Source organism: Ahaetulla prasina, chromosome 5 (assembly GCF_028640845.1).
Source record: "Ahaetulla prasina isolate Xishuangbanna chromosome 5, ASM2864084v1, whole genome shotgun sequence".
Lineage (NCBI taxonomy): Eukaryota > Metazoa > Chordata > Lepidosauria > Squamata > Colubridae > Ahaetulla > Ahaetulla prasina.
This window is the reverse complement of record NC_080543.1, coordinates 24,725,904-24,739,379: the sequence shown is the minus strand read 5'-3', so window position 1 is coordinate 24,739,379 and position 13,476 is coordinate 24,725,904. Positions and strand designations below refer to the sequence as shown.

The 13,476-nt window shown below is 35.2% G+C and overlaps 1 protein-coding gene across 2 annotated transcripts in view; it reads right to left on the bottom strand.

Annotated features, from left to right (window-relative positions):
• Positions 1 to 11,166, bottom strand: part of PARP4 (poly(ADP-ribose) polymerase family member 4) — a 51,847-nt gene extending 40,681 nt beyond the window's left edge. For both annotated transcript variants that reach the window (XM_058185938.1, XM_058185939.1), the window contains exons 1-9: positions 11,086 to 11,166; positions 7,926 to 8,083; positions 6,911 to 7,043; positions 5,927 to 6,101; positions 5,402 to 5,510; positions 4,433 to 4,511; positions 3,418 to 3,525; positions 1,699 to 1,848; positions 881 to 1,018 (exon numbers count right to left, since the gene is read on the bottom strand). In XM_058185938.1, coding sequence (XP_058041921.1) covers positions 881 to 1,018; positions 1,699 to 1,848; positions 3,418 to 3,525; positions 4,433 to 4,511; positions 5,402 to 5,510; positions 5,927 to 6,101; positions 6,911 to 7,042 — 891 coding nt within the window. In that variant the 5' untranslated portion in view covers position 7,043; positions 7,926 to 8,083; positions 11,086 to 11,166. The remainder of the gene's footprint in view (positions 1 to 880; positions 1,019 to 1,698; positions 1,849 to 3,417; positions 3,526 to 4,432; positions 4,512 to 5,401; positions 5,511 to 5,926; positions 6,102 to 6,910; positions 7,044 to 7,925; positions 8,084 to 11,085) is intronic.
• Between the last annotated feature and the right edge of the window lie 2,310 nt (positions 11,167 to 13,476).

Sequence of the window (13,476 nt, the reverse complement as noted above, 5' to 3'; positions counted from 1 at the left end):
ATCTCCTGCCATCTTCTGAACTTCCCTTCACAAAGCCTCTCACAGATATGTGAACTTCTATGCACCTAACCATATATTGTGAGGGAATTATTATTTTTTTTGCTACTAGTAATGGATACTCAGATCCTAACTCGATCTTTTAGAATAGTAAAACATAATTCTATCATTAGCCAACAGAATGTAGTTCTGTTTAGTTCAAACTACTGGATATGTTTTTCAAATGTATCTGGTGCAATGTCGCAGGTGAACGAAGTCCATGTAGCTATATTAGATATGTAAATTGTGTTGAGGCACTAGCCAGATCTTTGGATTTTGGCCTCTAAAATTCAGTAACAGCACAATCATTGCTTGGGATTCTAGAAGCTGAGAGCAGAGAGGATAGGAAAAGCTGATAGAACCTATAATGACTAATCTCCACCAAGAAGAGTGGAGAGGTTACTGGACTGGAAAGACCTGGGACCAAGTCCCCATTTGACCACAAAACCCACTGGATAATTTTCAAGCAATCACTCTCATTGAACTATGGGAATAAAAAAATGGAGAATTTACCTTGCCTTGAGTTTGTAATGAACTGTGGTTGTTAAGTGCCACAAAATAATAAGTAGGTTAAAGTAAAACAAGGCATAATTTGAGTGCAGCATCTGCACACATTCCATAGCCACATAATTTAGTAATTTTCCATACAATTGTATGTGTGCTTCAATAAGGAACAGACAGAAAATAATTTATGCAATTACATGATATTCATGTTTCATGACATACTAATCCCAACTGTGGAGAATCTTGTTACAGTTTAAGGGATAAAAAATATGTTTGCCTAACATTTCATTTCTGTTCATACGCTCTAGAAGAACTAATATTTTCAAGCAAAGTTGCATACATCATTGAGGCTGATTCTTGTTATGGGTTTATCTAGCAGACCATTCAGGTGTCCAACTGCTTCGGTCCAAATAAGTTCCACAAACCTACCAACTTCTTCAGACAAAACACTGGAACTGACTGCCTCTGCTATAAGCATCTGTAAATAAAGAATTAGAATTAAGATGCTAAAAGACAATCGGCAACAACAAAAAAAGTTTAAAATAATTAACTACACGTATTGGTTGCATTCAGTATAAACTACACAATATATTTAAAATTATTAAAAAATTATGAACAAAATCCATTTATTTATTCTTTTAATCTCAAATGCATTTTAAAAATATGTTTAAAATTCCTAAAACAGAGCTAAACATAGCTTATCAATTTTAAAAAATATCTATTTTTATTTGCAGTATTAGTAAAGTGCAGTCCACAAGCATAATAGTGCCAGTGAGATATGCTGCTTCTGGCTGAGGAACTGCTTGTGCTGTGACACAAACCATTACATATAAGAGGGATACGATATGCTCTGAATCTGATTTCAAACAACAACCCTGCTGGATGTCACCTCTGAATTAAACCAATAACTAAACAGTAGTGTCTTCTTGATGTGTTTCTTTTTCTTTCTGTATGTGACTAGGAAGACACTGAATTAGGATGACCTAAGCTAATTCTGGCAACTAAAAAGAAACAATTGCTATGAGAAAAACTAGTATTTGCATTTTGGTTTACATAAAAAAACCAGCACCATAGAGACCTGACTGAGCCTTGGAAATCTTTAAAGTCTTCCTCATTCAATGAAATCATTAAATAAGAGAGTTTAAAAAACATACTAACCTCTTGTAATTTTTCTGATACTAAATAGTCTGCTTGATATGGAAATTCTTTTCTTAATTCAAAACCCATGTTCTTTAAATCTTGAATAGAAAGGGCATAGAGTCTTCTAGCTTCTTCTGAGGTCTTAGCTGGCATCAGTCGTTTTTGTTTCTAAGAAAAAAAGTATGCCATTAAAATTATTAATTTTGAAATAAGGGGGGAACGTTCCTAGAAAACCCACTATTTATCTTATGGCATTATGTAAAAGGCTGTCATTTTGAAAGGAATGTGCCTGCTTCAAATCTCTTTTTCTAAACTTCTGCCATAGTTATGCACTTGAGAATAGTAATTCTCTTGACAAATCTATTGACACAGCATACTGATCACCTACAAGAAAGTAGCTAGAAAGTGCTGAGGTGAGGAGTAGCTCAGGGGTAAAATACTCCCGGTTCTGACCGGATCTTGTGATCCAGTAGTGATTGCTGAACCACCGGCGACACCCGCTGCCTGTGTGTAATGTGTTTTTTACCTTCTCCGCATGTGCAGGTTTTGCACATGCGCAGAATGTTTTGTGCATACGCAGAAGGTCTGTGCGTGCATGTGATGCACATGTGTGAGTGAAGCAAAAGGGTGTGTGGACTTCCGAGCCGGTAAGGAAGGTAAGTAGATTTCATCCCTGAAGTAGCTAATATTAATGGCTTCTTAGCACATAGGCATCTTCTCCAACCTGAATCGGCTTGAACTATTAGGTGTTAAATTTAAATTTACTGACAATTTAACACAAAATAGTTTGTTGCGGAAGAGACTGCCTTTCAGCTCCTGGACTGGGGCTGAAAGACGAAAGCAGAAGCAGTATGCTCCGTCCCATATTTGGATAGACCAAGTTGCCCTGATAGACTGGTATCACCAGAAAAACTATTTGAACTATTAGGTAAGCCAAGAAGAAATTGTTCTCATTGCCCCACTACCAGGAATTGGTGGGAGCTGAGGAGATACAGAAGTTTTATCATGGATGTTTTAATGTTTCTATAATTAATTAATCTGCCAAGAATCATTTAGATCATGTTAGGACAGAAATGGAATGAATAGATGAATGTTGGCTTGCCATAACAATGAGTGCTGCAGTTACTGCTTTAACCAAGCCCCCTCCTTCTACAGAAACATTTTGCAGATAAAGGACGTTGGATTGGTTCAAAAGTTGATGGAGAAAGTTGAAGTCAGATTATTTTGACTAATTAAAGAAATGTAATTATAAACAGCAACACAAATTTATAATAATATCTAGGATCATTCAGTGCAGATTAGAGACCTACATGGATAAAGAAATGTTAGATGTCCAAGCTAGCTATAGAAAAGATTGTGGAACATATTACTGCTGATGCGTGTTAGATAATGAAGAGGGGAGAGGAGAGAGGAGAGGAGAGGAGAGGAGAGGAGCTGAGCTTCATTGATTGTGGAAAGGCCTTTGATTGTGTTGACCATGTCAAGCTATGAAATATTCTCTAGAAAATTGGAAGACATGTTCAGGAAAAGAAGCCATGTCAAGGGCTACCTCTACTAGGCTAACCAGTAATATGATTTTTTAAATTTATAGTTGACTATATTAACTAAAACTATTAAGTCCATAAAAGTCCAGAACATAACAGAGCAATATAAAATTTTGATCTAAAACAATAAACATTCAATAGCATCAAGATAACAAAAAAGCAAATACAAAAAAGCAAATACATCCAAACTTACTGGGCGTCCTTCCAGCATGCTGTAATGTGCTCTTATACAAAATGGGTAACTGCATTCCTGCTGAAAGCACTGCATTTCAAGAACAACATATTCACCATGTGCTGCAATCTGGAAAAAAAAAGACATTATAATTAAATGTATTCGGTAACAGCAATACAGTTAAGGACAAAAATTAAACCAAAACTTAGATAAATTTATTGATATATTAAATATATTCGTTCAATTCAGTCAATGTAATTATTCCTAAATATTAATTGTTCTCCTTATATTATATTAAGAATATTTGGTGACAACTTTTGGAATGTTTCTTGCTTTAGAACTCTTTCCATGGGAAGTCATCTTTTCCAATTGCTTTGTTAAAAATCTGACTGATAAATGCAGTGGTGAAAAAAAAATCAGTAATTTGTTCTTACAACCAAAAATAACAAACTATTTCTGATTCTGGCTTCCACTCATCAACTAATTGTAATGAATGAAAATTCCTTGTTTGTATAGAATAGAATAAAATAGCAATTTGAAGTTAATTTGAAGTAGAAAATAAATGTTTCTGTCACCTCTAGAATTTTATTAAAGGAGGAGAGAATGAGTGTTGGGGCTTTCTGTAGATTGTTTGTATAATGCTAAATCATATCTGAATATAGTAAATAAATATTAAATAGACATTCTGCATGTGAAAGCATATTATGTATATATTTCTTTGTTAATTTATTAAGTTTCTCAGATGCAGATTGTTAATCATGCCTCTTGGAATTATTCATAAAGCAATTATTATACAATTACCTGATTTCTTTTATGATGGTGCAACTAATTTCTAGTACAGAAATAACAAGAATAACTGTAATTTTAATAGAAAGCAAAAATCAGTAGCTTAATACATTTGAAATACATTTATAGATTGAAAATGATACATGTATAGTTCACTTTTATGTTCCTGTACGAATAAATACATAACTTGTATAAGTTATGTGTTGATGTGTACTTTATGTTAGAAAGGACATTAACTAAGAAAAATTACCTTTTCAAGGATATCATATTTTGCAAGCTCAAACTCTTTAGGAAAATATGGAACATATTCATCTTTATCTGAATACCATCTGGAACAAAAAAAAAGTCAGATTCTTATTTGTTGCTGAATATGAATAAGACCATTGGAAATAATCAGAAAGCTAATGGAAATAATGAGGTTTAACTTTTCCAAAGCCAATGACAGGGCTCTAGTCTCCAAAACTGTGCTACATGGTGTCAGGGTTAGAGAGTGCAGTTGATTTTCTTCAGGCTAGGCTGTCGTAAGCTTCCAATTTAAGACTGGGAACACAGGAGATCTTCCAAGGTGGCAATGGGGCAGTTTCTACTGGCCAGAGCTCATACCAATTCCCAGTTCCAGGGACTTTGTTTCTCTCCATTCTCCATAGCAATGAAGCCCTTTGAGTTCCATGGTAGTCTTGGTAGACAGGTAGTCCTCAACTTACAACCACAATTGAGCCCAAAATTTATGTTGTTAAGTGAGACATTTGTTAAATGAATTTTGCGGACATTTAATGACCCAATCGGCATCCTCCATTGTTTTATTTCAATACCTATGCTCCCCAGCTAGCATGAATTCTAATATATCTTGAGTAGACTGGGTACAATCATAAACTTGATAAAAATCCTAGTCCTGATTCCTTCCACGGACCTCATCATATCAGCCTAACACGTGATATGGCCTTTTGCTGCTAAAAAAAAGTTTAGCAATAAACATGCTGCCATTTTACCTCTCATCTTGAAAAGGAAGAAATATACAATTTTCCTAGTCAAATGCAAACTCTCAACTCCTTTGTCTTTTCAGCCAACTGGAGAGGAATTGCTTTTCTATAATTTGTTCCCTTAACTGAGTATGCAACAAACTGACCCTAGAATATTCTGCATATAATGCACTGAATTCTCCTATCCCCAAAAGAACTTAGTTTCATTTTTAAACAAACATTATACGTAAAGAAGTTACCTCAGTTTTTCTAAGTTTCTGCTGTCATCCCATTTATGCTTGTGATTCTCTTCAGAAACATCTTTTTCCTTAGGGCTGTCATCGCCGTTCATTAAGGTAGTCTCGGTACCTATATGTCATGCAATATTTACTTTATATCTATTAGTTTCAACAAGTACATAAGGAATATAACCGGAAGATTAGGAAGATGGATTACCGGGGCCAATCTTAACATCTGGCAGAGTAAGGCAGCATTTCAGCCACAAAGGGCACCAATTTTTTCTCTGATTTAAAGCTATTTTAGCCTTTTTATGCAGAGAGTAGGGTGCTTATGATGCTGCTATGACAGATTCAGGGATTCCATATGATATTTTGCTTCTTGTGGCAAACTGGGAGGATTTTATTGAAATTTTAACTTCATATTTTCAGATACAGTAATGGGGAGAAGATTACCTACCTGCCATATAGTTCAGTACTTTTAGGCTACTTGTATAGATGGAAATTCTTTTGAATAAAATGTATCTAATTCAAAAGAAGCTTCCTTACCTGTTTCACAAGGCACTGTTTGGGATAGCTCATAATTCTCACATTGTAGAAGTTTTCTTTCTTTGATGGAATCCCATAGGAAATCAACATTTACCATAGGCAGCTCATACTTCTGGATGGTTTTCAGATGGCTGGGGCTGAGTGCATCAGCATCTTCAGTGACAACATGAGTGCACTAAAATTACATTAGATAATTACCGAATTATGACATGGAGCATAATCCTTATTGACCCATGCTTCTACAAAACCAGGTCCCACATGTTATTTTTAAACAACTGGACATACTTTTAATGTACTTTCTTTTCACTGACAATCTGTTTAATCATTTACAGAATTTTAATGCATCTCTTTATCTGTCTGTTTCTTAGAAAGAAGTAAATTCTCCCTTGATTCATATTTGAAGGTTTCTTACCAAAGTATTGAAGTGATTCACCTTTGTTTTCTCCTCCCTACAATTGGGAGGAATTTATTTATGAAATAAATCTTGTAACCAAAAACGTACATTTTAAATTGCAGCTTTTCTAGTAGATGTCCTTATTTAAAAATGTGTATCAAAACACATGTGCATGTGTATCAAAGCAGCTAATTCATCATGTCAGTAATTTTTTAGAAGACTTTTCTCATAACAGATTTTACATTTCCTATGGAAGTCCTACAAAAATTCAAATTTTCTTCATTTCTTAACAGTAAGTCATGGTGTGCTATTATACCAGAATAGGCTGAGTTCTGTTTTCCCTTGCTGACTACAATTTTAGATACTTCAACCTTCACATCTCAGAAAGAGTAAGTTGGTGTCTGTGACATAAAATCTACTCTATAACATATATGAGACACAAGGCCTAAACTAAATCAGTCATAATTACTATTCATTGAAGTGAATATTTTTTCCTGTTTATCCAACTGTATTTCATTCTATACTGAAATGCCTTTCTTGAATTTGCTGCTCTCCCTACCAAAGACCCAAAGATGTAAGGCTAAACATACCTCTTGATTTAATCCAAATGCAATCCGCCCACCATTTTCCTTAATGGACTTCTTCAGTCTGTTCTTTTCTAGAATTGTTAACTTCTTGATTCTCAGAAAGAATGTACAGCCGGAAAAAATTGCAATTGTCATCCTGCAAAACAAATTTCAAATCAAAATAGTTCCAGCAAGGATATTTTTTAATTACTTTGGACCGTGATAACTTAGATTTGCAATGCTAACCTGTGCATGCCCAGGAAGGGAAAGCTTCCATACCTACTCAAGACATGTTTACAATATGGTTGGCTTCATGATCATCATTAGTTACAGTCAATGACCCAGAATGCGTAATATATATACAAATAAAATAAACATCTGAATTCAAGTTCAACTAGAGGCATAAAATGTTTGCAACAATAGCTACAATCTTACATAATGAATAGAAATTGTGACTGAGTGAAATTTGGTCAGCCTTCTGAACATTAGAAAAAGAATAAAATAGACTGTAGGAGTCCTCAACTTACAACTGTTCATTTAGTGACCGTTCAAAGTTATGTTGGCACTGAAAAAAGTGACATGACCATTTTTTACAATTATGATCAGTGGTGGGATTCAGCCAGTTCGCACCACTTCAGGAGAACCGGTTGTTAATTTTCTGAGCAGTTTGGCAAACTGGTTGTTGGAAGAAATCATTAGGGCAGAGAACCGGTTGTTAAATTACTTGAATCCCACCACTGATTATGATGGTTATAGCATCTCTATGGTCACATGATTTATATTCGGATGCTTGACAACTGGTTCACATTTATGACAGTTGCAGTGTCCTGGAGTCATGTGATCCCCTTTTGCAACCTTCTGACAAGTAAAGTCAATGGAGAAACCAGGTTCACTTAACAATCGTGTTACTAATTTAAGAACTGCAGTGATTCACTTAACAAATGTGGCAAGAAATGTCATAAAAAGGGACAACATTCACTTAACAAATTTCTCACTTAACAACATACATCTTGGGCTTAATTCATAAGTTGAAGACTACCTGTATTCAGCCACTGGGATTTATTGTGACATATTCCAGGAGCCACTCTGAAGTCAGATAAGAGGCTGACCAATTCAACAGACTCAAAACCAGATTTTAGAGACACTTGTACAATATTTTCTCCAGGTTACAGTTGGAAAATGCTGAAGACTCCCCACCTGCAGTGAGAAAACAAGAGAATGGAATCTAGCTAGCTGGTAGCATTAATATCACTTATTTGGGGAGTGACTTGACTTGATCTAAAGGTTCAGTATGTAAAGGAAAATTGCTTAGAATAATTGTTAATTCTTAGATTAGTTGGCAGGATGGCATGACTGGTTTTTAAAACTTCTATTCCATTTTTTTACTCCTACATGAAGATGCAAAGGACTGAAACTGTGAGTTTTTGCATTCAAAGTACACTCTCTATTTACTGGTTTGTTTTCTGTATTAGTTTTTTAGCCCAGACTGTTATCATGGTTTGATGTTAGTTATATCTTTATAGCTTTATTTTTCAGATTCCATTGTTATATAATGATTTGTATCTTACTAGCAGGCAGGAGGAATAAATAAATAAATTGATCCCATTTCCAGAGAGTTAAAGAATAAGTTTAACCATAACAATGACAGTAAAAGAACAAAAGAAAATGCAAAAGTACATTAAAATAGAGTAAAATTGGTTTACGCCCTGGGATAAATTAGGATATCACTATCTATAGTTCATTGAATTAAACACAACAACAAATTAGAATAAGAATGAGTTATATAATGTCGGGGTTTTTTCAGCTTTGTGTCATGTATTAATCCAACAGAAAAGTTTTAGAGCAGAGGTCACCAAACTTTCAGACGTCAGGGACCACTAAATTCATAATTTTAATCCCACGGACCACTAATATGATCTGCCTAATGACTGGCTGGGTGGGCGTGGCTAGGTGGTCATGTGACTGGGTGGGTGTGGCCAACTCAATGTAACTCACATCAAGGGGCAGCTCACCAGCCTTTACTCGCCCCTCCCACCCACTCCGCTTCTGCCTGCCTGGGCTCCTTAGGGCCCCAAACAGGAAGTAGTGTTGGAGCTAAGCAGCCACCGTGAGAAAGAATTGGCAAAACAGCTCAGTTCAAATTGGATCTGGCTGAGAAGGAGGCTCAGTAGAAGCACATCACTGAGGACTAGGAGCATAGGCTTTCCAAGCAGAGGGAAGACCTGCAGAAGTGCGAGGCCAGGTGCAGCGGGCCTGGAGGCTCAGCAGGCTGAGATGGTCAGCCAGTTCCAGGCCATGATACAGTCCCACTAGAACAAGGCCCTCTGGCTTTTTGCCACCAGCAGCGCTTCCTTCCAGCCTTCGCCCAAAGCCCCGCACCAGGAGGCTGAAGCAGACCGCAAGTTGGAATTTCTGCTCCCCTCCGACCCACACAAAAAGACCCCAAAGGGGGAGACTCTCTGCAGCAACACAAATGTTTATTGCATGTATCTGGCCCAGGGGCTGTAGTTTGAGGACTCCTGATTTAGTGCAATATAAAAAATGCAAATAATTTTTCTGGGGAACACCAAAATTTTCTCACGGACCACCAGTGGTCCACGGACCACCAGTTGGTGACTGCTGTTTTAGAGAACAAACTTGTGAGGGAAATTAAACAAATATTAAATTGTTAAATTTCTAGATAATATTTCCTTCCCAATATTGCTACTTAATAAACAACTATTTCTAATATGTCTATGTCAATTTCAGGTCCAATGTCCACCAAAGCAGTTTATATACAAATTTGAAATCTAAATTACTGAAATATCTATGCACTGAGATTATTGAAAAAAAGTAGTTTAAAGCATTCTACAGTTCAGAAGAGAATGTCTAACAAGTTAAGCAATCTGAATTAGTTAGCAACAATATCAATCAGAAATCCAGTACATTTGACCAGTGAAATGTAGTGGATTTCAAGAGTCATTTAAAATCTGATTAATAAGAGCAAACATTACACACCTTAGGACAAAGTTTCATAAGTGCGAGTATTACACAGTAAATCTTCCATCTTCAGAATTCATTTCTCAGCTTTTCAAATGTTCTACGTTTCATTGGCACAATGCCTAAAAGGCCAATCATTACTAATTCTAGTGCCACTTATTTTTGAGTAATCATACTATATTATTTCTGAACGCAAATCTTATCTACTCAGAAGTCACAATGAATGGAACACTGTACTTTAAGGTAAATATGTATCTTTAGGATCGCTACCTGAAGGGGGAAAAACTGTAGATAAAAATACCCCAGAATACACTTTAAAGAACACTTTAAGTAATGCTATGAAAATGCAATATGGTTTAATTTGGTCCAGCTCAATGCTTTGTTAGCATACAAAACACTATCATGTTGCCATATTCTTGCAAATAACTAAAGTATATAAGGGGAGGGGAAAAAGGAGGGGAAGTGGGTGTTTCACCAATACATACTTAATAGTGTTTTTCACACAATGAAGCCCTGAGCCAAACTTAATTTAGTGTCATTTTATAGATAAGATTATTTTTGGCTGTGTCAGCATATACAATAGAAGCAAAGTTCATTATATTACAACATTTATGAGAACTAGTTATAAAAAAATCAGTGTTTATGAAAAAACAGGTATTCTGATTTAATTATTGCAAAATAATCAATTATGTTATTAATATTTAATTTTATTAATGCAAACATGAAAATATATAATATTCTAGATGTAAAATAAATGTTGACTCTAGGGGAATTCAATGTAAGTATTGTGGTTCCTAATAAAATTTATTTGTTGCAGTGACGCTGCAGTACATGCAGTGTGTTTTTCAATGTAGGTAACAGACATGTATATTATTTAGTATTAATACAGATTTATTTATTTATTTATTTATTTTATTTTGAATACAAATGAAATGCATATTCTTTTTATTTATGGTTCTCATGGTCAAATAATTTATTAGGGAGAGATTCTAGCAACTAACTAGAAGAAAAACCAACACAATCCGAAAGGGAACAAGATCCTTTCCACCTTTAGGTAGCGTTAGTTCCTTTAACGCTTATATAGCTCATGCATTCTGCATGAACTTCCCTCTGCCTGGGACTGTAAAATTGCTGTTTATCGTTCCACTGTAGAAAACACAGTTACAGTAGCAAAATTATCAAACAAAATATCACGTTTCAGCAAATTATGAGATTCATACCGTTCCTCTTGTCGGGATTCATCTGAAAATCTAAACGAGAGTAAGATTTAAAAGGCTACTTGCCTGCTGGCTGCTTTTTTTCGCAGCAGAGACTTCCTGGTTCCTTTATCTCAAGGGAAGTTCAAACCAAGTTGTATTAGGTTTCTAAAGGGAGGGCGCGGAAACACTCAGCTTTACGGAAGCAAAACCAGCAATAAAATTGTTCCAGGTTGCGAATCAACAACAACCTTTTTTTTTAAAAAAAAAAGACAAGCGCTCCCTCATGAGCTATATAGATATTTCGTTTTTCCTATCCTATAAAGCCGGGAGGGGGGGAGGGGAGACGACAGACGGACGGAATTTTGTCGCAAAACTAACATCTGTAAGAGCATCCATTCTATGATAATTTAATCCTTAATTAGCTGCATTAAGTATGGTCCTGAGATGGAAGCTAATTTGTTGCGAGAAGGTTTGGTAGAAGAAAAAATGCAAGTTAAAAATAGTCCAGGAGAATTTCCTAAAGTGGTGTGCATTTAGCCCTTCAAAAAGAAACCCTCTCTATCAAATCTGGCTGAATCATCTGGTTTAATTTTTAGACTTCTTGGTTTCTTCTCCATTCTTTTTCTCTCTTTTTTTCTTTTTTACTTTGGATATCTTACATTTTAATGAAAGCATTGGTATACAATGGAGATTGGCCAATAGTAACATACTTCATAAAAGTGACAGTTACCCTGATAAAGTAATTCTCACATGTTCTGGATTTGTATGAGACACAGATCTATAAACATAATCTAAATTTACTTAAAACAATAATATAAAATAAAATGCGGCTGGTTACATTTGTGGTACTCTGTATTATACCAACACAGCCATAGATTGAAACTGAATTTTGGTCAATCTGTAAAAAATCTTTCAGGGGGAATAGTAAGAACAATAACAATATTCTGATAATACTACCAATAATTGATTGTTTGTATTAAGGTACCATTTTAGCAGATTTCAAAGATTAGAATTGCCAGATCTAACTTGCAAACATCCAGATGACCAAAAGGTTGCAGCAAAGAAAGAAAACTGCTGCCATCTAATGATTCTTGGAAATTTTGTTATGGAGATTTGAAAGGCACATAAAAGAGATTGCAACTTGAACTAGCAGAAACATAATTCTGGATAAGGCTCATTTCTGCATTATATTTTATGATTTTTATTTGGATTTTTTAAATCATGCCTCTATTACTTTATAAGTAACTTAAGCCAGCAAACATATATAATGCTTTTCCCGTCTCCAATTGTCCCAACAATCACCTGTGAGATAGGTTGGATTGAGAGAGAATAACTGGTCCAAAGTCATCCAGGCAGCTTTCATCTCTAAAGTGGGACTAGAACTCAGTCTTCTGCTTTCTCCTGCTAGTGCCTTATCCTCTACTTAACCAAACTAGTTCTCTTTTTTAAAATCATACTACTAAGGGTATACTTGCCAGGTAGAAAGGCAGTGTTCAAAACAAATAAGTAGCATTGTTTGGAAAACCATAGTCACTGTATTTTATTTTGTATTATTATTTATACCATTATTGTTTACAATTCCCACCATTGCCTCCAGACTCACTCTTTCATTCATAATCACCACTGTTGCACTCCGAGTTTGGCATGGAGCTGATAAGAAGTTGATCCCTGACTTTGAGAGATTTTTACTTTTGAAAAGTCTTCTTTCCCTGATCAGCAAATATGAATCACCAAATAATTCAGGCAAAGCAAAAATGTATTAAGGGGAAGTCAAGTCCTTTTATAGGGTACAGAAACAAATGATACATATATTTGGATATGTGATACATCAGAAAGCAAGTGATGAAACAATAAAAGACATTTATTACACATAAGACTTGAACAATAAAAAAAGTTGATTCTAGATAACATTCCGCTAGTGCAAATGTATTATATTACTCTTTCCCCAGCTGGGTTTGTATCTTTCTTAAAAGTTGCAAGTCTGTTCAAGGACTTTCAGAATACAATCTTTATTGTTTAGTGTTGAAATGACACCTTCTTGAAGACCAAAAGAAATTGGCATTGGCCAAAAAGAAGAAAAAATACCCTGAGTTTTCCTGAAGTTAAAAAGAAGTCTAGACTGCCAAGTTAAGTGCTAATGTCACCTTTTAGAACGCTAATAATGAAGTCTACAATTTTAGGCAACATCTTTATCAAAATTAATCCTTGATTTTGAAGGCATCACAGAACTTATTTCACCCTGAGAAGACCATCACAATATTTTTCTGTACTTTTTAAAAGCTTTTTTTAAACTTTTACATCGCACATTACAATTGTTTCCTCACTTTAACATTTAATATCGTTGCGGTGGGGATGATGTTTACAATAGCTTATGTCTAGAGCTACCCTTCCCTTCAAAAGGAGGGGACTCCA